General features: G+C 49.4%; 1 protein-coding gene across 3 annotated transcripts in view; it reads right to left on the reverse strand.

The window, feature by feature from the left end:
- Window positions 1-6,130: 6,130 nt before the first annotated feature.
- The window catches only part of RUBCN (rubicon autophagy regulator), a 76,312-nt gene continuing 56,615 nt past the window's right edge, over window positions 6,131-25,827 (reverse strand). For all 3 annotated transcript variants that reach the window (XM_033959463.1, XM_033959462.1, XM_033959465.1), the window contains 5 exons: window positions 24,197-24,435; window positions 23,452-23,513; window positions 23,199-23,352; window positions 10,615-10,705; window positions 6,131-9,088 (listed from right to left, as the gene is read on the reverse strand). In XM_033959463.1, the coding sequence (XP_033815354.1) occupies window positions 8,925-9,088; window positions 10,615-10,705; window positions 23,199-23,352; window positions 23,452-23,513; window positions 24,197-24,435 (710 nt within the window). In that variant the 3' untranslated portion in view covers window positions 6,131-8,924. The remainder of the gene's footprint in view (window positions 9,089-10,614; window positions 10,706-23,198; window positions 23,353-23,451; window positions 23,514-24,196; window positions 24,436-25,827) is intronic.

The raw sequence follows: 25,827 nt of genomic DNA on the forward strand, positions 1-25,827 counted from the left end.
CGCACCAAGTCATATAGAGCATCTGAGAGGAATGAGGCCGCCATCTCAATCTTCGCAACCTCCTGATCCACCAGAGACCAGTCGTCAGACTCTCGATCCAAGACCCGCTCCGCCCACCGAAACACGGCGCGAGCGACCAGTCCCCCACAAATAGCCGCCTGGACCCCAAAGGCAGAGACCTGAAAATTTTGCTTAAGGATGCTCTCCAATTTGCGCTCCTCAGGGTCCCGCAAGGCAGAACCGCCCTCAACAGGCACGGTATGCCGCTTGGAAATTGCCGAGACCACCGCATCCACGACTGGCGAAGCTAACGTAGCCCGATCCCCTTCAGGAATGGGATACAGGCGAGCCATGCTGCGCGCCAGCCGAAACGGCGTCTCCGGCGTTTTCCACTGCTCCAGAATAATATCCCGAATATCCTGATGCATAGGAAAAGAGCGGGAAACGGAACGGATCCCCCGTAACAGGGGGTCCCCCACACGCGGAGTCTCCGGCGGCGCGTCCTCAAAACGCAAAACCGAAGAAACCTGTTGAATAAGGTCAGGCAGCTCATCTTTCTGAAAAAGGCGCACCACGGACGCCTCGTCACTGGAGAACGGGAAATCCGACAACCCGCCGCCAGCTTCCGTCCCCTCCAGAGAGTCCTGGAACTCCTCAGAAGGGTCCAGGTCCTCCTCCAGACCGACCTGTTCCTCCGACCACAAATTCTCGTCCCACGACACCCGCGGACGCTTGGACAAGGGAGGCGGCGGAGGGGACGTCACGTCAGACGAGAGAGGCAAAGCCGCAGGGAGCGCGGAGGAAACCCCACCCCCCGAAACCCCCTGGGCGCAACCGGGACCCCCAGCCGCCTGAAAATAGGCTCTGCATAAAGAAAAGAAAAATTCAGGAGAAAAACCCCCCGAGGGTCCCAAGGGACTCCCTGCCACAGCAGGGGACCCAGCAGAACCTTGCCCCTGCATAGTCAAAACAGGGGGAAGGTCACCTGAGGTGGAAGACAAAATGGAGGGGCCAGACAGAGAAGATGGCGGTTTTCCCGCCAAAAAAGCTCCCTCCATAGCCTGAAGCGGCTGAGAAACCTGAATAGTCTCAGCCGCTAAAGCAGGCAATCCGGCATCAGCTGTCAAAAATCAGCTGAGAGGGAATCCTCTAAAACCCGACCGTCGGCGGTTTGGGGAATCCCTCCGTGGGCGGACGGAGAAGACCGGGCTTCCCCACCGTTCCCTGCCGACTCGCGAGGCACCATCGGCGGGGAGCTCTGGGCGCCTGCAGCCGCTGCCGACGGAGCTCCTCCACCGCACCGGCCTGAACACCGCTTGCACAGGCCGGCCGCGAGTGCCTCGCGTCTGGAGCACAATGAGCACTTTTTCCCTTTAGAAGTGCTCATTGCTCCATACGCGACCTAGCTGCAAAAAAGTGCCGGTTAGTTGAAAAAATACAGTTTTCTTAAAGGGATACAACCCTCCAGACCAGCACTACCTCAGGATTTTTTTTTTTTTTTACAGAACAGACTCCACAGGCTCTCGAAGCAATATGCCTTGCTTGATTTAGGGGGCAAGGCTTACTGCTGAGGCTCCTCTAAAAAAATGTGGGGAGGTGGAGGAAGTGGGGGGAGGGACCCCGCCGGGTTTGACACCCCCGAGGTCGGACGAACCCCCAAACAGAGTCCGCCCAAGCTCCGTCCGGCTAAAAACAGGGACAATAAACCCCCTAAACAAATTCCAACAGCCCTACCAAGGGAGATGGGTACAGATCACTCAACACCTGCTGGAGACTGAAAGAAGACTGAGGGAAATAGAGAGGAGGGGCTAGGATATACTGTCCCAAAGTTTTGTTTTCAGTCTCCACCTGCTGGTCATGATTAGATATATACCCATTCGTAAAGTTAACCTCTACTGGTCTGGAGAGTGCTAAAGAAGAGATGTTTTTCTGATACAACCATCTTACCCTTTTCTAATTTATATACCTGAATGTTTCCAACAAAAGCAGCAGTCACAAAGGTAGAGCAAGCATGATGCACTTAGTTATAAAGCAAAAACAATCACTCATTTAAGCAAAAAAAAATTTTTTAATAAAAAGATCACCTCAATTTTAATAGAATTAAGTAGCTTTAACAGACAGATCATGAGTTATTTACAAATCACAAGTTTTACACATGTATGCTCTTGTCAAGGCTTTCTTTTCTAAATAGAAAAACATTTTCAATTAGTGCAGATAAAGCATCAGTTCAGATGGTTAGCAGAAAGTTTTCCACTATACAGAATCCAAACCATGGTGAAAAACAGCAGAGCTCCAAGTTCCCCTTCTTGGTCATTAGACACAATGGGCCACCTGATCACACCTACTGGTGACTAAGCTTTTAATTGGTTGTACCATTAAAACCCAAAAAATTAAGCAGCCTCTGGGCCCAGCACCTAGTGACGTTGAAGTGTCCTGGAAGAGGGCAGTGCTGGACTTCAGCGTCATTTGGCAACGCTAGCAGCAATTCTGCAAGGACCCTGGCCTACATTTCGGGCATCTAGAGTCCTTGGTAGGCACTGCTTTCCCCAATTCTGAAAGCAGCACCGATGTGTTTCTCCAAAATAAGTGCCACAACAATTCATCTTAACTCAAACATCTCAGGCATGTTATAAAACGAAAGCAATTTTTGGCTGGAGCCTTGTTTTTGAACTATTTCTCCTTGTAGAGAGAACTGCAGTTCTAGGTCTTTTGAAGAGCCACATCCCAATGCAATTGTTTTGTTTCCAAGAACCGCTGGGGAGGGGGATAACCCATCACTTTAAGAACATGTTACTTCCTGACCTCTTAACATCATTTTGGGCCAGTTTTCAAGAAAGCCATAGTGAATCGATGCAGACAGTGGAAGCAATGCACTCGAGTGTATCCACGGTGTCTATTTTGAAAGCATGGCTGTGTTCTGGCATCAGCTGCATCACTAAAACAGGAGTAGGGCATATTAGAAACAGTGCTGTGGTGACAACAACCCATTAAGCAAAGTTTCAGGACACTGAGCTGCTGCTGAACACCCAGAACCTCCCCCCCCCCCCCCCCCCCCCCCCCCGATATCAATATTAAACTGTTCCTGAACAAATCTGGGTTACTTATGAATAGCATGACATAGATAATGCATACACTGGGTAGTAAATATGTGCAAATTGATCCTGTCTGTTTATTATGGAGACTCTAGCTTCAACCCAGGACTAGGCAACAGTGTTTGAAGTGGCTTATCATACATTCCTAGAATTGTGGCCTAGCACACTACAATACAGTGGTGCCTCACACAACGAACTTAATCCGTTCCAGGAGCAAGTTTGTTATGTGAAACGTTCGTTGTGTGAAACGCGTTTTCCCATAACAATACATGTTAAAAAAAATAATTCGTTCTGTAGCATAAAATATGCTAAGATGACATAAAAAAAGATAAATTTTTGGTTATTATTTTTATTTAGATACATCTAAAAACATAATTGTTTTTTAAAACAACACACATTTTTTAAATTTAAAGACAGACTAAGTAGAGTCTAATTTTACAGTGAGAGGGCAGAGTCTCAGCGGCAAAAACTGGGACTTAACTTCATTTTTTTTTTTTTTTCTACCGTGTTTCCCCGATGATAAGGCAGGGCCATCAAATAAGACAGCCCCCCCTTTTTAGAAAAAAATGTAAAATAAGGCACCCCCCCCCCCCCGCAAATAAGCCACCCACCGATACCTGCGCTTACCCGAATCGGGTGGTACGGTGGGTGACTCCGTGTGGTCCCTGGCACCCCCGACACGATCGGGGCAAGAGGGAGCTCAAGCCCTCTTGCCCCCCCGACTCCCCGACACGATCGGGGCAAGAGGGAGCTCAAGCCCTCTTGCCCCCCCCAACTCCCCGACACGATCGGGGCAAGAGGGAGCTCAAGCCCTCTTGCCCCCCCCCGACTCCCCGACACGATCGGGGCAAGAGGGAGCTCAAGCCCTCTTGCCCCCCCGACTCCCCGACACGATCGGGGCAAGAGGGAGCTCAAGCCCTCTTGCCCCCCCGACACGATCGGGGCAAGAGGGAGCTCAAGCCCTCTTGCCCCCGACTCCCCGACACGATCGGGGCAAAAGGGAGCTCAAGCCCTCTTGCCCCCCCGACTCCCCGACACGATCGGGGCAAAAGGGAGCCCAAGCCCTCTTGCCCCGCCGATTCCCCAACTCCCCGACAATATCGGGCCAGGAGGGAGCCCAAGTCCTCCTGGCCACGGCGACCCCCTAACCCCACCCTGCACTACATTACGGGCAGGAGGGATCCCAGGCCCTCCTGCCCTCGACGCAAACCCCCCCTCCCCCCAACGACCGCTCCCCCCCAAGAACCTCCGACCGCCCCCCCAGCCGACCCGCGACCCCCCTGGCCGACCCCCACGACACCCCCAACCCCCTTCCCCGTACCTTTCTGTAGTTGGCCGGACAGACGGGAGCCAAACCCGCCTGTCCGGCAGGCAGCCATCGACAGAATGAGGCCGGATTGGCCCATCCGTCCCAAAGCTCCGCCTACTGGTGGGGCCTAAGGCGCCTGGGCCAATCAGAATAGGCCCGGGAGCCTTAAGTCCCTCCTGGGGGCAGGGCCTGAGGCACATGGTCGGGTTGGGCCCATGTGCCTCAGGCCCCGCCCCCAGGAGGGACCTAAGGCTCCCGGGCCTATTCTGATTGGCCCAGGCGCCTTAGGCCCCACCAGTAGGCGGAGCTTTGGGACGGATGGGCCAATCCGGCCTCATTCCGTCGTTGGCTGCCTGCCGGACAGGCGGGTTTGGCTCCCGTCTGTCCGGCCAACTACAGAAAGGTACGGGGAAGGGGGTTGGGGGTGTCGTGGGGGTCGGCCAGGGGGGTCGCGGGTCGGCTGGGGGGGCGGTCGGAGGTTCTTGGGGGGGGGCGGTCGTTGGGGGGAGGGGGGGTTTGCGTCGAGGGCAGGAGAGCCTGGGATCCTTCCTGCCCGTAATGTAGTGCAGGGTGGGGTTAGGGGGTCGCCGTGGCCAGGAGGACTTGGGCTCCCTCCTGGCCCGATATTGTGTGGGGAGTTGGGGAATCGGCGGGGCAAGAGGGCTTGGGCTCCTTTTTGCCCCGATCGTGTCGGGGAGTCGGGGGGGGCAAGAGGGAACCAGGCGGAGAGAGGGCAGTTAAGCGCAGTGCCTGCGCGGAAGGATGCAGCTCGGGCGACTTCGTTGTGTGAAACGAAGTTCGTTGTACGGATCAAGACATAAAGTTCGTTGTGCGCAGCGTTCGCTGTGCGAGGCGTCCGTTATGCGAGGCACCACTGTATTTCCCTTTCTGCTAGTTTATAAATAAACCATTGGTAAAGAGAACAGCCAACTGCACCTAAGTTCTCACTGCGTCCTTAGAGAGCCAGTGAACAAAACCATGAACAGGGAAAGCAGTTTTAATAGGCTTGCATGAATACTATAGAGGGGTAGCAGACATCCTTTAAAAAAAATTTCCTTCATTGTGTAAGGGAGTTTGTATATACACACACACGTTGAATGCTGCTTCTGAACGCCATCCAGTGGAGAGGCAGGGATCTTCAAACCTTAGTAACAATGTGTGACAAGTTTCAACTTGTTCGGTGCAGGCGGTTGTGAGCTGTGTTTAAAGGGTGCCATAAATCAGGGATCACAAACAACATGAAATTGCGTTTCAAACTGCAAAAAAGTGCTAAAGAAACACAAGAAATGTTAAAATTAGTTTATGGTGGTGCTGCTGCTGCAAAGTGGTTTGAGCTATTTCATAACATTTGTGAATCGGTTGAAGAGGAGATATCAAGACGCTCTTCAACATCAAAACCCCAAGAGAATGCTGAAAGAGTAAGTAAAATGATTTGATCAAACAGGCGATTGACTTTTAGGGACATCACTTGTGGTTCCATTCAAAACATTTGAACAAGAGGTGAGTGAGCACAACCTGAGAAATGGGCAAATGGTTTATCCTCCATCAGGACAACATCCCATGTCACACAATGCTTCTGAGACATTACTGTATGTCCTCCTCTACCTTATTCACTGGATCAAAATGACCATGAAAGGTAAACATTTTGAATCAATTCAGGACATCGAGGCAGCCATGACAGTGCAAAGACACTCACGAAAGAGGATTTCCAGAACTGCTTCAGAAAGTGGCAAGAACGATGGGATAAGTGTGTTCAAAGTGGGAGATTAATGGCAATGTATCTTTTAGTAGAATCTTTTTTTTTTTTTTTTTAATCATACCTCATCTATAAACTCCCTTAAACAATGAAAGAAAATAGTACTCCATGACAGCTATTTGCTCTGTGAATTCTAGAGTGAAAAAGCACCTTTACCACATTAATCATTTGACAGGAAAGTTGGTCATTTGTGGTATTTTTTTCCTCCCTTCCTGAAGAGACACTGCCTGCCACAGAACGAGCTACTTCTTTGCATAGGGTTAAAATGCTCATCTATAGCACAAGGCAATAGTACTAGACCAAAAAAGGAGCAAAAGACTAAAAAAAAAAAAAAAGGCCATGAGAAACAGCAGGAAAAGCCAAGACACCAAGAACTGGGAGTGCTCAATGCAGCAGGTTTAGTGTGCTTGAAAGCAGAGAATGACAACGGGACAAATAACTCATTTTCCCATCCCAGCCAGCTCTGTCCTCATCTGCACAAGCCTCAAACACTTTCCAATCATGTGTTTGGGGCTTGTGCAGTTACGACAAATCTTACAGGGATGGGGAAATTGAGTTCCTGCGGGGACGGGGAGAAATCTGTCCCCATGGCGTTCTCTACTTGAAAGCATTGCACAAAAGGTGACAGAAAGTCAGAGCTTTCAATACATTGACACAAAGAGAAGCATTCAACTTATCAAAACAAAACCTGTTTTTGCATTCTAATACAAAAGAGCCCTATGGCATGACAGATTATGGTCTTGCTACACATATTGCTGTCAGCGCTGGGGTGGTTGTGGCTCAACACATTTTCTTTGCTCCTTTTCAGACTATTTAGAAAAATTTAAACCAGCTAAAAGATCCAGAGTGGGAACACTGCTACAGACGGCAGCCCAGTCCCTAGAGCAGGGGCAGGCAACCATGGGGTCCTCGAGGACCACAACCCAGTCAGGGTTTCAAGTTTCCACAATGAAGATGCTTCAGATCTATTTGTATACATAGGAAGCACTACATGCAAATTAATCTCAGGCATATTCACTGTGGAAATTCTGAAAACCTGACTGGACTGAAACACATCCTAAAAGGAGTCAAGACACACAGGGAAAGTGGTAGTCCAGCAGCACACATCTTCACCATGGGAACCGTCAATCTTTCGCCTGGATGAAGTCCATGAAACTACATGAAGACACGAGGAAGAGAGACACATTTTCATGTCAAAGGAAAATAAGAGCAAAAACCATTTAAATAGTTCATTTCTTTCTCCGACACCTACAAGAGCTCTTCAGAAGCCAGACAAATGAAGAAAATATCTTATACTGTGTGTACACCTTCAAGTTAAACCCATGGCAAGATACCTATGAATGACAACCACCTCTGATCTCCGTCACTTGGAAAGCACAGTCATGGAGTAGAGGCGGCAAAACAAGTCTCCCTCATACCTACTAAATCAACAAGCAACAACTGCACGGCTGTTTCCAACCAAGTTGCTTTTTTTGTCCCTTCAAACCAGAACAGAACAAGTTTAAGAAAACAATTTCCATTCCAAGTAAAACTATTGGAATACAAATAAATAATTCAGCCAGGAAAGTTTGAGGAAGCAATCAATGAAACACCATTTTCCAGTTACACACACTCTTTCTTTCTTAGAATTACTGAAAATGTATATGAAGGAGTCACTTAATTTGTCCTTTGAACAGGAAGGTTCCTTTGATGTTCTTAATTCTTCAGATAGTCTTGAGATATCTAAATTTCTTGAATCTACTTCAAGATACCATTACGAAGAGATCAACATTATTGGTCTCTCTTTGAAGAGAAGAACAAAAAGTTAGCTCGTAAAGCTTATTTCCCTAAAAAAAGATTTCTATATTTCCAGATATTTCTAGGCCAACACAATTGAAACGTAAGGCCTAAGGTATTAGCTGTGGGAGCCACTTGTTTGGAAAATTTTCCTGTAACTGTCTAGTTACATCTGGAGATAAAGTCTTATACTTCACTTGGAGACAATGTGAGTTGAGATACTTTTTATCGAAAAAAATTTTAGAGTTAGGTAGGTTAATTTGGGGTTGGTTAGCAAGTGACAATGTCTGATTATAATGTTGCTGATATAAGAGGTAGATTATTTTTCAGTTAGATTATCTCCATTGATCTCCCTTGCTGTAGATTTGAATAAGTGGATGCATTTTTTTTCTTCTGTTTTGTATTTTGCCTATTTTTCTGAAATGTCTTTTTTTACATAAAGAAAATCCTAATAAATAAAACAAAACAAAACACTATTTCCTTCTCCACTGATGTTGCAAGTCAGTCAATTAACAGAGACATAATGGAAATTAGTTTCTAGGTTATAATGGCAGGCAAGTTCTCTCAAAGGTTAGAAGTGCTCCTTACCAGGAAATCAGCTTTAGTGAGTGCAATAGAACTGGCTAATAACACAGTTTCTTCATTAAACCCAAAATCCCCTTCACAGGAAAAGGTCTTTTTTTTTTTTTAAACCACAAACCATCACAAAAGACAAGGCACGTGGAAGTAGCTCTGGCTCTGTGAAGATTATGCAAATCTATATTAGTGCCTTAAATGTAAATTTACATGAAATAATTTAATTTACAAAACACAGTTCCCATACAATTTCGTACTTAAATGGAGGTCAGATCCTTCAGTGGCCATCTTGTCAGTCTGCAAGGTGAGGGAAGCCCTGTCGGTTTCACTCCTTTTTAGCCACTTGGAGTTCCTTCTCTCATCAGTCCACTAAGATGGAGAAATATCCAGAGACAGGAGAGTCACTTGAGTCCTACTACCCCGGACTCATCACCAGTTCTGCAGCCTCCTCTTCCTCATGGTCAGAGATGTAGGATTCCATGTTCTCTTTTGCCAGCAGCTCTCTCCGTGCCCGCAATCGGTGACATCTTGGGCAGTGTTCGGTTTTAAAGCAGGATCTGTGGTAGCAGGCTTTACATTCTGAAAGAGAAAGAAGGTACTAACTTAAAGATCTTGGACACTAAGCAGTCTAGAAGCACTTAAAATCCAATATACAAAGTATATTTTGTGTTAAGTTGACAACACTCAGATTCATACATGAGTTTCTTCCTGTGCTTCATCATGCCACTTCTCCAGCATCAAGCCTGTGATGGCTGAGTCAAGGGAAACATGGGGACGTAACCCTCTTTTTACTAAGCCACGGTAGAGGTTTCTACCACAGCCCGGAGCGCTAAATGTTCCAATGCTCATAGAATTCCTGTGAATGTCGGAGCATTTAGCGCTCCAGGCCAAGGTAGAAACCTCTACCGTGGCTTAGTAAAAGGGGGACAAACAGAAGAAAAGCCGAGAGAGAAAAAGCATTTTAGGACTGTTTCTCAGCTTTCTTTACATTACGCTATACTGAATAGCTTATATTTATATTATTCAGTCCAATACCAAATACTAAGCATCAAGCTTTTTAACATAAGAAATAATAAAAGCAGCAATATGACGTCCGAGCATGTGACTAATGTATTCAGGGCATCAATTGGTACAGCCCTATCTCACTGTCTCAGCAAATGGAGGAAGTGCTTCTGCGTCAGGGATAGGTCACAGTGGAGTGGTTTTGAAGGCAAACTGTTCTTGTTACTAGCTCACATGACAGCTGGCATCTTTCTTAAGCTGTGGCACTAGGCTACGATGAAACAGCTTCAAGGGTGAAAATCTAGCTCTCCATTGGCACTGGTTAAATGCACAACCCTATCTGTGATCATGGCATGGAGCAGAAGCCCTTATGGTTCACAAACTGTGGCTCACATTAGCTAAACATGAGGTCTCAGAAGTACAGCTGAACTTCCACTGTGAGCTATGCCCAGTAGTAGCCGCTAGCATGGGACCTGCAAGTCCATAAATGTTCACAGGCACAGAATACTGGGGTCTCTTAGTATTCGCACAGTGACACACAAGGTCTTGTGCTGATTGCAGTTACCTTCATGCTTTAGATAAGCTAGGATGAGAAGGGGTAAGAGAATGGAGTTCCCATATTTTGATTTTAACAATAAAACTAGGTCTTGTAGGATAAAAGTCTAGGAAGCACTAGGATAGAGGAAGAGACTGAACTGGGACAGCCAGAGTTCAAATCCCACTTACAAGTTAATTCCCCCCCTGTTGCCTCAACCACAACCTGAAATGTGTACCTGAACTGTAACTCATCTTGAGCTTGGATTAGAAAACAGTCAGTAATTTAATTCAAAATGCTCAACAACTACTGAATAAATCTGCTAATGTTTCACTTCCGTGTTACTTACATTACCAAATTATGTCAAAGGATAATTACCGTGACACTGGTGTGCATCTCAGACTGGGGTCACAATTACAATATATCTTACTCTCCTACTGAGCAGAGAGAACCAAGCATGGTTGATAGGACTAACTCCCCCAAAAGCAGTATTAAGAAATTCAGACATCAGAGATGGAGCCAAGCATGCAAGAATTTAAAAGGCCCTGCTGATTTATAAGATTCTTACCTTCACATCGCCGACATTTGTTCAGCTCAAATGGAAAAATAATCTCCTCGTTTTGACAAAACTCACAGATAAAGCCTTTAGCTTGGCAGAGCTGTAAAAGTGATGGAAACACACCCAATAGATTAACCAAACGAAACAGTTTCAAGGACTTTGATTTCTCATATCATGCTGATGCCTACCTTAAAACATGTCTGAAAATGTGGAACGTTTGAAAGCGCATTGGGATAAATGGGCATTGTACTTCTAGAAAATTCCACATTTGAGACAAATAGCACAGTTACTTACCGTAACAGGTGTTATCCAGGGACAGCAGGCAGATATTCTCTACATGTGAGTGACGTCACCGACGGAGCCCCCTAGCGGACATTTTCGCAAGCAAACTTGCTTGAAGACCTTCAAGCTTGCGATTGGCCCGCGCATGTGCGCGTGCCACTCCCGCCCGACCTAGAGCATGCATCTCCTCAGCCTGGCCTCAGTTCAGATAGCTAGCAAAGAAGCCAACCACAGGGAGGTGGGTGGGTTGCGAGAATATCTGCCTGCTGTCCCTGGATAACACCTGTTACGGTAAGTAACTGTGCTTTGTTCCAGGACAAGCAGGCAGCATATTCTCTACATGAGGGAGATCTCCAAGCTAACCAGAATGGGATGGAGGGAGGGTTGGCAATTTAGGAGAACAGATTTTGCAAAACGGACTGGCCAAAATGGCCATCACACCTGGAGAAAGCATCCAGACAGTAGTGCGAGGTAAACGTATGAACCAAGGACCAAGTGGCAGCCTTACAGATTTCCTCAATCGGAGTCAAGCAGAGGAAAGCAACAGACGCCGCCATCGCTCTGATCTTGAGGTCTGTGACTCCACCCAGCAGGGAGAGACCAGCCTGAGCCCAGCCTGAGCGTAACAGAAAGAGATACAAGAAGCCAACCAGTTAGAAATGGTCCGCTTAGAAACAGAGCGACCCAAGCGATTAGGATTGAAGGAGAGGAACAGCTGGGGAGAAGAACGGTGAGGAGAGGTGCACTTCAAGTAGAAGGCCAGCGCATGCTTACAATCAAGAGAATGCAGAGCCGCTTCTCCAGGGTGAGAATGGGGCTTCGGGAAAAACACAGGAAGAACAATGGATTTGTTGATGTGAAACTCAGAAACAACCTTAGGCAAGAACTTAGGATGGGTACGGAGAACCACATTATCATGATGGAAGACATTGAAGGGTGGGTCCGCCACCAAGGCCTGATGCTCACTGACCCGACAGGCAGAAGTGAGAGCAATAAGAAACACAACCTTCCAAGTAAGATACTTCAAAAGAGCCCGTGCTAGCGGCTCAAACGGGGGTTTCATCAAACAAGCAAGGACCACGTTAAGATCCCAAACCACAGGAGGAGGTTTAAGGGGCGGATGAACGTGGAAAAGGCCTTTCATGAAGCGGGAAACCACAGGATGAACAGAGATAGGCTTTCCGTCAATCGTCGGATGAAAAGCAGCAATGGCACCAAGGTGGACTCGAACCGAAGAGGACTTGAGTCCAGCGCCAGACAAGTGTAACATATAATCCAGGACAGCAGATAAGGAGGCAGATAGTGGCTCCTGCTGCCGAGTAGCACACCAGGAAGAAAAGCGGGTCAACTTCTGATGGTAACATTAGCGAGTGGACTCCTTCCGAGACGCCTCCAGGACATCCAGCACAGGCTGTGAGAACTGGAATGAGGGCATTAAGTCTTGAGGAACCAAGCCGTTAAGTGCAGAGACTGAAGGTTGGGATGAAGTAGAGAACCTCAACTCTGCGTAAGCAGAAAAGGAAAAATAGGCAGAAGAAGAGGCTCCCTGGAACTGAGTTGCAATAGAAGGGAGAACCACGGCTGTCGGGGCCACCGAGGAGCTATCAGAATCATGGTGGCACTCGTGGACTTGAGCCTGACGAAAGTTTTCAGAATCAAAGGGAATGGAGGGAACACATACAGAAACAGGTTCGTCCAGTCCAGCAGAAAAGCATCCGCCTCGAGCTTGAGAGGGGTGTAAATCCTGGAGCAGAAGTGGGGCAACTTGTGATTGAGGGGGGACGCGAACAGATCGACGTCCGGAGTCCCCCAACGAGAAAATACTTGACACAGGGTCAAGGAATGGATGGACCACTCGTGAGGCCGCAGAAGACGACTCAACCTGTCCGCCAGACAATTGTGCTGGCCCTGAATGTAGACCGCTCAAAGGAATATGTTGCGGCAGATGGCCCAATCCCAGAGCCGCATCGCCTCTTGGCACAGGGACAGGGACTCCGTGCCCCCTTGTTTGTTGATATAATACATGGCAACCTGGCTGTCCGTGCGGATCAGCACCACTCGGTCACGAAGCAGGTGACAAGTTCCAGCAGATTGATGTGACAAAGGCGGTTGGCACTGGACCAAAGACCCTGAATGCAAAAACCGTCCAGATGAGCCCCCCAAGTATAGGTTGACGAGTCCATCGTGAGGACCTTCTGCGGAGGGGGGGCATGAAACAGAAAACCTCTAGAAAGATTGGAAGAGAGCATCAACCAACGGAGAGACTTCTTCAACAAAGGAGTCACGACAATGAGTCGAGAGACAGGATCTCGATCCTGGTTCCATTGGGACGCAAGAGTCCATTGTGGAATACGGAGGTGAAGTCTGGCAAAAGGAGTCACGTGAACCGTAGAGGCCATGTGAACCAGGAGGACCATCAAGAGCCGAGCCGGGGCCGAGGTCAGATGGACCACCTCTGGCATAAACGAACAAGGGCATCTTTACGAGGCCGAGGCAAGAAGCAGAGACGAACCGTGTCCAGGACCACTCCGATGAATTCCAGAGACTGGGACGGACAGAGGTGGGACTTGGGGAAGTTCACCTCAAAGCCGAGACTCTGAAGGAACAAGATGGTCTGATTCATGGTTCGCAGAACTTCGAGGCGCGAAGACACTTTGATCAACCAATCGTTGAGGTAGGTAAACACCTGCAGGCCGCAAAGACGTAGGGCTGCAGCTACCACAACTAGACATTTTGTGAAAACCCTCGGAGAGGCCGCTAAGCCGAAGGGAAGAACACGATATTGGAGGTGGAGATCCCCCACCCGGAATCTCAGATACCGGCGAGAGGCTGGGTGTATCGGAATGTGCGTGTACACTTCCTTGAGGTCCAGTGAACACAGCCAGTCCCCCTCGTCCAAGAGGGGTACAGGGTAGGAAGGGTGAGCATTCTGAACTGTTCCCTGACCAGAAACTTGTTCAGGGCACAGAGGTCCAGAATCGGACGCAGATCCTCCATCTTCTTGGGTACCAGCAAGTACCGGGAATAAAATCCCGTATTCCACTGGTCCCGAGGAACCTCCTCGACCGCCCGAAGGCGAAGAAGGGCCCGCGCTTCCCACTGAAGGAGAGGCAGCTGAGACCGGACTGAAGGAAACCCTCTTGGAGGAAGGTCTGGGGCTACGTGACTGAAATGAAGGAAGTACCCATCCCAGATGATGGAAAGCACCCAACTGTCGGTGGTAAGACTTTCCCACTGGGTGTAGAAATGATGGAGACACTCCCCGATGGAGAAGGTAGAAGTCTCCAGAAGGAAGGGAGCCCGAAGGCTCATACCAGAATTGTCAAAAAGACGGCCCAGGCTTCGCCGGCGACTGGGCCTTAGCTTGCTGCTGTTGCGGCCGCTTCGAAGAAGGCCGAGAGAACGCAGGAGTAGATTTCTGTGGGTACCTCCGGAGAGGGATTTTGTATTGCCGAGCTGGAGGGGTCTTCGGCTTAAGTCTCAGAGAGGCGAAGAACCGTTCATGTTCCGAAAGGCGCTTGGTGGCCGCCTCTATGGAATCATCAAAGAGCTCATTACCCACGCAAGGGAGATTGGCTAGATGATCCTGGAGATTCGGATCCATATCCACAATCCTGAGCCAAGTGAGGCGACGCATGACGATCGCAAAAGCCGTGACCCTCGAGGACAACTCGAAGGCGTCATAGGCCGCCTGAAACATATAGAGGCGGAGCTGGGAGAGAGTCTCCTCGAGGAGACAAAACTCCTGACGACGAGAATCCGGCACATCCGCCCGGAACGAGTGGAGGTCTTCCACACAGAATCGGAGATAGGACGTGAAGGAGAAATTAGGTTCTTACCTGCTAATTTACTTTCTTTTAGCTTCTCCAGACCAGTAGAGGTTAACTTTACGATTGGGTATATATCTAATCATGACCAGCAGGTGGAGACTGAAAACAAAACTTTGGGACAGTATATCCTAGCCCCTCCTCTCTATTTCCCTCAGTCTGCCGAATAGCCAAGCAGAACCAAGAACTGGAAAACAACAGAGAGAAAAAACAATACTCCGAAAGGAGTAACAAATAACATACCCAAAAATGCTGTTGGAAAATGCAGAGGAGAAATTCCCGAAGGAAGAAGGTCCCCACAGCTCGCCAGCTAAGCCAGCCGAGCCACAGCCGCTGTTCTTCAATTCTCCCCGGCCCTAGAAAAATACTAGAACCCGCAGCAAAAACCAAAAACTGCCCGCGCAACAGCCCCAACAACAACAACAACAGACAGGGTGGGGACCTCTACTGGTCTGGAGAAGCTAAAGAAAGTAAATTAGCAGGTAAGAACCTAATTTCTCCTTCTTTAGCACTCTCCAGACCAGTAGAGGTTAACTTTACGATTGGGACGTACCAAAGCAGTCCCTCTCACGGGCGGGACCCCCGAAGGGCCGATACCAGAACACGCTCACCGAACACCGCGTCCCGACGCGCCTGAACATCTACCCGATAATGCCGAACAAATGAATGCAAGGAGGACCAAACCGCAGCCTTACAAATATCCACCGGAGGCACGAGCGACGACTCAGCCCAAGAAGCCGCCTGACCCCTAGTGGAATGAGCCTTGAGAAACTCCGGAACCGGCTTCTGACTCAGAAGATAAGCGGAAGCAATCATCTCCTTGATCCAACGCGCAATAGTAGCCTTAGAAGCGCCAGCCCCCCGACGAGGACCCGCCAGAAGCACAAAGAGATGATCGGAGCTCCGAAAATCCCGGGTCCGCTGCACATAAGCATGGAGGACCCGACCGACATCCAACTTGCGCAGCTGTCGTTGCTCAGAAGAACCCTCCCGACTACCCAAGACCAGGAGGACCACCGATTGATTGACATGAAAAGGAGAAACTACCTTCGGCAGAAAGGAAGGAACAGGCCGCAAAACAACCCGCTCCTTCGAAAACTCCAGGAAGGGAGCCCTACAAGAGAAAGCCTGTAGCTCAGACACCCGTCTAGCGGAAGTAATGGCCACCAAAAAGACCGACTTCAGCGTAAGGTCCTTCAACGAACAGCCATCCAACGGCTCGAAAGGAGGGCGCACTAGAACAGAGAGAACCAGATTGAGATCCCAAGAGGGAATCGAGGGCCTTATGGGAGGCCTGATCAACTTGGCCGCTCTAAGAAAGCGAATCACATCAGGAATGGCTGACAAACGCTGACCTGTCACCAGCCCCCGAAAAGCCGACAGGGCCGCCAGATGAACCCGAAGAGAAGACCAGGCCAGGCCCCTATCCAGGCCATCCTGCAAAAACTCTAGAATGTTAGGCAGAGAAGCGCGAAAGGAGACCACTCCCCGCGCTCGGCACCATTCCTCAAAAAGACGCCAAACCCGTACATAAGCCCGAGAGGTAGAAAGCCTCCGGGACCCCAAAAGTGTAGAGATCACCTTGTCGGAATATCCCTTCTTACTCAGGCGGCCCCTTTCAAGAGCCAAGCCGTAAGACAAAAGGGAGACGGGTCGAACATGGGAATGGGACCCTGCGTCAGAAGATCGCACTCGAGAGGAAGAGGATCCGCCACCAGATGCCTCACCAGATCCGCATACCACGGACGACGAGGCCAATCCGGAGCCACCAAGACCACCAGCCCCGGATGGCGAACAATGCGAAGCAGTACTCTGCCCACTAATGGCCAAGGAGGGAACACATACAACAGCCCCTCCGTTGGCCACGGTTGGACCAGAGCATCCAGACCCTCGGCCAGACCGTCCCTGCGACGACTGAAGAAGCGGGGTACTTTGGCGTTGCCACTTGTAGCCATCAGATCCATCAGGGGCTGCCCCCAAGCACGCACTAGCAACTGAAACGCCTCGGCGCCGAGACACCACTCTCCCGGATCCAAGAAGTGACGACTGAGGAAGTCCGCCTGAACGTTTTCTACCCCGGCAATGTGAGAGGCCGAGAGGTCCAGAAGATGCGACTCCGCCCAAACCATGAGCCGAGCCGCCTCCTGCGCCACCAGAGTGCTCTTGGTGCCCCCCTGACGATTGACATAAGCCACCGCCGTGGCATTGTCCGACAGGACTCTGACCGACTTGCCCAACAAAAGGGAGTGGAAAGCCAACAGCGCCAGCCGGACCGCCCTGGTCTCCAACACGTTGATCGACCAGGAGGCCTCCTCCGTGGACCAGGTTCCCTGAGCTGAGTGACCCAGACACTGGGCCCCCCAACCCAGGAGACTCGCATCCGTAAGGAGCACCGTCCACTGCGGAAGATCCAGACCCACCCCCTGAACTAGGTGAGGGGTCCGGAGCCACCAACGCAGACTGCAGCGCGCCAAGCCTCGCAGGGGAACCGGAACATCCATCCCGTGCCTCTGGGGAGACCACCTCCGGAGCAGAGCATACTGGAGAGGACGCATGTGGGCCCGCGCCCACCTCACCACGTCCAGGGACGCCGCCATCGACCCCAGGACCTGGAGGAAATCTCGCGCCCGAGGACACCGGGACGCCAAAAGCAGGCGAATCTGAGACTGCAATCTGCTCACCCGGGCCTCTGGGAGGAAGACCTTCCCCAAGGAGGTGTCGAACAGCACCCCGAGGTACTCCAGACGCTGAGCCGGAACCAACCGACTCTTGGAAAGGTTGACCACCCAGCCCAGCGACCGGAGAAACTCCACCACCCGAGCCGTAACCCGGGAGCTTTCCTGCAACGACTTGGCCCGAATTAACCAGTCGTCCAGGTAGGGGTGTACCAGGATGCCCTCCGACCGCAAGGCTGCCGCGACGACCACCATCACCTTGGTGAACGTCCGGGGAGCCGTGGCCAGACCAAAGGGAAGCGCACAGAACTGATAGTGCCGACCCAAGATCGCAAAGCGCAGGAAACGCTGATGAGAGGTCCGAATAGGAACATGCAAGTAGGCCTCCGTCAGATCGAGAGAAGTGAGAAACTCCCCCGGCTGAACCGCCAGAATGACCGACCGCAGCGTTTCCATACGGAAAGAGGGAACCTTGAGAGCCCTGTTGACCCCTTTCAAATCGAGGATGGGCCGAAAAGTCCCCTCCTTCTTGGGCACCACAAAGTAAATGGAGTACCTGCCCGTGCCCCACTCCGGGGGGGGCACTGGAACTACTGCCCTGAGATCTAGCAAGCGCTGAAGGGTCTGGCGAAACGCCAGCGTCTTCCCAGGAGTCTGACACGGAGAAGCGAGGAAAAAATCCGGCAGAGAGCGGGCGAACTCCAGGGCATAACCGTCCCGCACCACCTCCAGGACCCACTGATCGGACGTGATCTCGGCCCATTTGGGAAAAAAGTCGTGCAGCAGGGCCCCCACCGGAACCAAGGGGGGCGCCGGCAAGGCGTCATTGTGCAGGACGGGAAGCGGGGGAACCGGCGGAGGGATTCCCCGCCCCCCGACGGGCCCCCCGAAAGGGCTGCATGCGCTGGAAGAACCGACCCCGGGAAAACCCCGGAGACTGGAAAGAAGCAGCCCCACGCCCAGGGCGATACTTGCGAAATTCCCGCAAACGCCCCCGGGCCGCACCACCCCGAGACGCCGGGCGGGCACGGTCCTCCGGCAAACGGGGAACTTTCGAGTCCGACAGAGTCTGAATCAGCTTATCCAAGTCCTCTCCAAATAAAAACGACCCCCGAAAGGGAAATTTAGTAAGCTTAGCTTTGGACGCAGCATCCGCCGCCCAAGCGCGCAGCCACAACACACGCCTTGCGGCCACGCCAAAAGCCATGGACTTAGCCGAGATCCGCACCAAGTCATACAGAGCATCCGAGAGGAATGAGGCAGCCATCTCAATCTTCGCTACCTCCTGATCCACCAGAGACCAGTCGTCAGACTCTCGATCCAAGACCCGCTCCGCCCACCGAAACACGGCGCGAGCGACCAGTCCCCCACAAATAGCCGCCTGGACCCCAAAGGCAGAGACTTGAAAATTTTGCTTAAGGATGGTCTCCAATTTGCGCTCCTCAGAGTCCCGCAAGGCAGAACCGCCCTCAACAGGCACGGTATGCCGCTTGGAAATAGCCGAGACCACCGCATCCACGACTGGCGAAGCTAACGTAGCCCGATCCCCTTCAGGAATGGGATACAGGCGAGCCATGCTGCGCGCCAGCCGAAACGGCGTCTCCGGCGTTTTCCACTGCTCAAGAATAATATCCCTAATATCCTGATGCATAGGAAAAGAGCGGGAAACGGAACGGATCCCTCGTAACAGAGGGTCCCCCACACGCGGAGTCTCCGGCGGCGCGTCCTCAAAACGCAAAGCCGAAGAAACCTGTTGAATAAGGTCAGGCAGCTCATCTCTCTGAAAAAGGCGCACCACGGACGCCTCGTCACTGGAGAACGGGAAACCCGACAACCCGCCGCCAGCTTCCGTCCCCTCCAGAGGGTCCTGGAATTCCTCAGAAGGGTCCAGGTCCTCCTCCAGACCGACACGTTCCTCCGACCACAAATCCTCGTCCCACGACACCCGCGGACGCTTGGACAAGAGAGGCGGCGGAGGGGACGTCACGTCAGACGAGAGAGGCAAAGCCGCAGGGAGCGCGGAGGCAACCCCACCCCCCGAGACCCCCTGGGCGCAACCGGGACCCCCAGCCGCCTGAAAATAGGCTTTGCATAATGAAAAGAAAAAATCAGGGGAAAAACCCCCCGAGGGTCCCAAGGGACTCCCTGCCACAGCAGGGGACCCAGCAGAAACCTGCCCCTGCTTAGCCAAAACAGGGGGAAGGTCACCTGAGGTGGAAGACAAAATGGAGGGGCCAGACAGAGAAGATGGCGTCTTTCCCGCCAAAACAGCTCCCTCCATAGCCTGCAGCGGCTGAGAGACCTGAATAGTCTCAGCCGCTAAAACAGGCAAGCCGGCATCAGCTGTCAAAATATCAGCTGAGAGGGAATCCTCTAAAACCCGACCGTCAGCGGCTCGGGGAATCCCTCCGTGGGCGGACGGAGAAGACCGGGCTTCTCCACCGTTCCCTGCCGACTCGCGAGGCACCATCGGCGGGGAGCTCTGGGCGCCTGCAGCCGCTGCCGACGGATCTCCTCCACCGCACCGGCCTGAACACCGCTTGCACAGGCCGGCCGCGAGTGCCTCGCGTCTGGAGCACAATGAGCACTTTTTCCCTTTAGAAGTGCTCATTGCTCCATACGCGACCTAGCTGTAAAAAAGTGCCGGTTAGTTGAAAAAATACAGTAAAATACAGTTTTCTTAAAGGGATACAACCCTCCAGACCAGCACTACCTCAGGATTTTTTTTTTTTTTTTTTTTTTACAGAACAGACTCCACAGGCTCTCGAAGCAATATGCCTTGCTTGATTTAGGGGGCAAGGCTTACTGCTGAGGCTCCTCTAAAAAAATATGGGGAGGTGGAGGAAGTGGGGGGAGGGACCCCGCTCGTGACCCGCCGGGTTTGACACCCCCGAGGTCGGACGAACCCCCAAACAGAGTCCGTCCAAGCTCCGTCCGGCTAAAAACAGGGACAATAAACCTCTAAACAAATTCCAACAGCCCTACCAAGGGAGATGGGTACAGATCACTCAACACCTGCTGGAGACTGAAAGAAGACTGAGGGAAATAGAGAGGAGGGGCTAGGATATACTGTCCCAAAGTTTTGTTTTCAGTCTCCACCTGCTGGTCATGATTAGATATATACCCAATCGTAAAGTTAACCTCTACTGGTCTGGAGAGTGCTAAAGAAGATAAAGTTATAATTGAGGACACGGTTCGCCATCATTGAGTTGTTTTTTTTAAATTCTTTATTCATTTTTAATCTTTCAACAAGTGTACAATAAAAGTGATACAAACAACACTTGATAAATCTATCAAGAATAATAACAAATGTATATGTATCTAAACCCTTCTCCCCCCTCCTTTTCCATACTATTTTCTTAATTGAATCAATCTTTTTCATATTTTCTTTTTACCTTTTTCTTCATTTATACAATCCCTCCCCTTTCCCCTCCATTCATTGAGTTTTGATAAAAACGGCGACCAAACTTGTCCATCATACGGCCTTCCCGGCCCGGAGGGACGGCTGCGTATACCTTTGAGGGGTTGGATTTCTTTAAGGAAGATTCAACCATCAAGGATTGGTGAGAAAGCTGAGAACTTTAGAACCCCTTGACCGGGATCGTCCGGTAACGGGACTCCAATTTGGAGGGAATAGCTGGGACCGCATAAGGGGTCTCCAGGTTCTGGAGAAACGTTTGCTGAAGATCCTGGTACAACGGCAAGCGCAGCGCCTCTCAGTGCGGATGAGCAACACCCATTTCCGCCAGAAATTCCTGGGTATAACGGGACTCAGACTGGAGGTCCAGGTTCAAGGCCCTGCCCTTGTCAGAAATGAAATGAGTGAAGGAAGAGTTTCGAGAAGAAGACTCATCCTCCTGAGGAGACCCTGAGCGAGATCTGGGGGCAGCAGAGAAAGAAGGAGAAATTTCCCTCAAATAGCATGCTGGAGCCTCAGAGTCCTGCGAATGGGAAATTGAGGAGGCTCGACTAAAGCGCCTCGGGGGCGTCAAAGAACGACCCCGCATCAAGTGGGTCGGGGAGGACCTCGAAGTCCGAGGGACCATCTTGCGGAGCCCCGAAGAAGACGGGGCAAAGGAAAATTCCTCCACCACGCTTAGAATGAGGTCTCGAAGATGCTGACGAGGCGGCACTCGCATGAGACACAGTGGTAGCTTCTTTGCCGGCACACCTGAAGAGGAAAGAGGATACTTACCCGAGGCCGGGGGGGACTTCGAGGCCGAGGACTTTGAGGCCGAGGCACCTAAAACCAGTGCCGAAGCCAAGCTCGAGGCCTGTCCCTCAGGATCCATCGGGTCAAAAAGTTGAAGAATCTTGGCCACCCTCCGACGAAGAGCCTGCGGTTGCAAAGTCACACAACGCGGACACGTCTCAGCGCGGTGCTACGCACCCAGGCACTCCACACACCAACGATGAGGATCGGTGATGGAGATAACCCGGTTGCACTTGGTGCAGTTCTTGAACCCGGTGCGAGGCCGGGACATAAGAAAAAACATGGCCGCAACCCTGCGAGGCCCAGCGTCCAGAGCAAGACTGGAGATCCGTTCAAAAAGACACATAAGAAAATAAAGAAAGACGCGAGCACAGCGACTCAAACGAAAATAACAAAGAAAGCCGCGATGCAAGAGGAACAACGAGATCGCTCGCAGCAAGGGAGCAGTGCTTCTGGCTCCGCAGAAAACATAGAACTGAGGCCACGCTGAGGAGACGCATGCCCTAGGTCGGGTGGGAGGGGCATGTGCGGGTCAATCACAAGCTTGAAGGTCTTCAAGCAAGTTTGCTTGCGAAAACATCCGCTAGGGGCCTCCGTCAGTGATGTCACACACATGTAGAGAATATGCTGCCTGCTTGTCCCGGGATACATTTTAAATTCTGTTTATCTCAATTTGAGTGGCCTAGTTGTAGAGCTGCTGCCTCAGGACCCCAAAATTGTGGGATCAACTCTCAGCACTGCTCTTTGTGACCATGGACAAAGTCATTTCATCCTCCATTGCTTTTAATGTGTTACCATAAAAAGCGGTATACAAGTCGTTTTGCTTTTGTGCTTAGTGGATCACAGAATCTCTTTAAGGAAGCGGTGCAGTCTAATGGTACAGCACAGACGAAGGAATCTAAAGTGCTACCTGCACAATCTCCCCAGCCCTAGTGGGTCTGGAAAGCAGAGGTTAGGCCTTGGCCCTAGAAGTCAATTCCAGGCTAGTCTAAATATGAAAGAAGACCTGTGTATTCCTTTGTGTCCATTTTCAGTCTGTTAGCTAAAAGCCTGTTTTATATCTTGGTGATGAGTTTTCCTGTTATTTCCTTGTACTGCACATTAACTAAGAGACCAGTAATCAAAGAATTTTACAGGGGAAAGAAGTGTTTTGATTACTGTCCATCTCCTCAATCCAGGCAATAGTACTTGAATTGTGAACAGTGCGCACACACACACGCACAAAAAAAAAAGCTAAAGAGGAAATGTGACCAAGTAGATGGCAATCACCTTTTGTACATGCACAAAGTAGGATTTTCAAAGGAAAACTGCACGAGAAGCTTCCTTTTCAGAGTTTCAAAATTGCTCTCTGAACATCTAATAAACGAGCATTTTATCTTGTAAATGGAAGAAGTAAACCCAAGAGATTAAGAGCAACCTCACAGGCCTCTTTTAGCAAAGAAAAACATTTTCCAGGACACCACTGACTGAATTAATGTACAAAGGTCAGAGCGACTTCTATGCAAATTCATTAGCACCATTTTAAAATAATAAGCAGTTTAGTCTATTCTAGTGTTCATTTCTATTAAATAAAGTTGGACACATTAAATTACTCACCATACATTTTTCAACATGCAGAATTCCTGCTTTTACGAGCTCCTTAAAACAGGGGCTAAGGTCGCCTCTTTTAACAGCACTAAGGTCATTTAATGAGTAGAGATGAAGGTCTTCTGTTAAATGACCTGGTATCGTGTCAAACAAATCCAGGAGGCTTTAAAAAAATTAAAAAAAGGGAAAGTTAAGGGCATACTCCAGAGGTGTTCAAAGAGACAACCAGCCAAAAGAAGCAGGAGAGAACGGAAAATCTTACTCTTTAGCTAGCCTGCAGGTCTTAAACATATTCTTCATATCCACCAGCTGAACCCTGAGGACCTGTGGAAAGAATCATTCCTAGATTAGTGTCAATCAAAGGCATCATTCAGCCAACAGTACATGAACTGCATTATGGGCTTGTTCCCTTTCTGGGTTGCGATGTCAGATTTAGGATATTCGTTTGACTTAAAGAGCCTGAGCCCTTGAGGTAAGGAAGAACCATTAATTTGGCCCAAAGTCCAAAATGTTTGCCTCTTTTGAAACATCAAGTTTAAATGTTCTGGATATTTGTATGAGTTAGGATAAAAACTTGTACCACAATTGTATATTATGTATGTTAACCTTTAACCTGTCCTGAGCTCTTTGGGGAGAATGAATTAAATAAATAAGTCACCAGAACAAGTCTGGCAACTCTTGTTCTTGACATTAAATAGAAAATTAACAGAGCTGAACTGAGCTGAATCGATCTTTGGGGTAAGTATGTCCAAATGGCTCCATTTTGTACCTATCAGGTGACACATGATCTCAGCTAAAGCGCTTCCTTCTGGAGTTCTTATAAATATATGCATAAAACAAGTTTCCTCCCAGAACACTACATGAGGGCCACAAAAGGACACAACTTCAACACGCAAGGGTAACTTTATAACAGCTCTTTTGTGTGTGTAAAACATTCCTTTCATAAAGTAATCTTCACAGAAAGCACCTGAGGACGAATCAGTCAATGGCAATGGCCAAGGTCTTACCCGCACTTGGTCCAGTGCTTTCACCTTTCGATAGAGTGTGTCGTTGATATCTTGAACGTTAAAGAGGGGATCATTCCAGATCTTGGTCAGCAAGTCCTTGGAAAAGTTGCTGACATAATACTTGCTGAAGTCCCATTTGTGCAGGATCCTACCGGGAATGACCATTTGAGCATTCTCATGGCAACACTGGCAAAAGTACTTCCCCAGGTACTCACAGTACCGCATACGCTTGATGTAATCTGACAGAGAGAAAAGACAGCAGTGGCAGGTTCAGTTCCGGAGAACAACAAGGCATTAAAGCACAAATCTTTGTAATCGCGTATTAGATATTAATTCAATTCTAGCACAGGACCAAAGTGACTCGTAACAGATGTTATTCCACACTGCCGCTCTTCTCTTGCTTCTAGGAGAATCATACAAACCAACTAAAGATTCCAAGGCTGGCCATGGAGCCCCAAGATTATCATCTCCACTAGCCAAAACCCAAACCTGACTGCCACCAATCTATGGGGTCAGCTGTCAATAGTTGATCCCAGGGTCTAAACATTTAATTGACGGCAGATAAAAGACCTGAATGGTCCATCAGTCACATTCATTATCGAGGCAATGCTGAACCAACAATCTAATAATTATTCTAATTATTTCTAAATATTTGACTGTTTAATGAATCATCTTATTTCTTGTAACATGTTTACTTTTATAACTTTTGTAAACCACTTTGAACTTCTGGTTACACAGTCAATAAGCACAATGTTATGTATTCATTTTCTCCTATGTCTTCTGCCCTCCCCCCCCTCCGAGATAGGCAAGACCTGCACTCAGTGTATGCAAGTGTTGGGCTATAAAAACATACTGGTTGCAAATTAACCCCATTCACAACTTAAATAAATCTTTTTCTTCAGTTACATATACTGTATGTGATTTGAATAACAGCAACAAATTATGGCATCTATAAGCCTAATCGTTCTTTACAATCTGAAAATCAAAACTTATTAATTCCAACAGTGCAGGGAAATTATGCAGAAACTAGAGCGATGACTTTCTGTATTGCTGGTGTTAAAATGTGGAATGCTCTAATGGGCCAATTGCAACTGTGTGTAAACCAGTTTCAATTTAAGAAACGGTTAAAAACTCATTTGTTTGTTCCTGCATTTTTGAAGAAAAGAATCTGTTTAATCATTGTTTGCAGTTGTATTCCTGTGATTTATTAGATGAAAATTGAAGAGAAGAAATTGTTTAATTACGTAGATTTTATGATCTGGTTTGTCATAAGAACATAAGCAGTGCCTCTGCTGGGTCAGACCAGAGGTCCATCACGCCCAGCAGTCGCTCATGCGGTGGCCCATCAGGTCCAGGACCTGTATAGTGATCTCTATCTATACCCTTCTATCCCTTTTTCCTTCAGGAAATCATCCAATCCCTTCTTGAACCCCAATACCGTACTCTGTCCTATCACACCCTCTGGAAGCGCATTCCAGGTGTCCACCACCCTTTGGGTGAAGAAGAACTTCCTAGCATTGGTTCTGAATCTGTCCCCTTTTAAATTTTCGGAATGCCCTCTCGTTCTTGTAGTTTTCAAACGTTTGAAGAATCTGTCCCTCTCCACTTTCTCCATGCCCTTCATGATCTTG

Source organism: Geotrypetes seraphini, chromosome 9 (genome assembly GCF_902459505.1).
Source record: "Geotrypetes seraphini chromosome 9, aGeoSer1.1, whole genome shotgun sequence".
NCBI classification, from domain to species: Eukaryota; Metazoa; Chordata; class Amphibia; order Gymnophiona; family Dermophiidae; genus Geotrypetes; species Geotrypetes seraphini.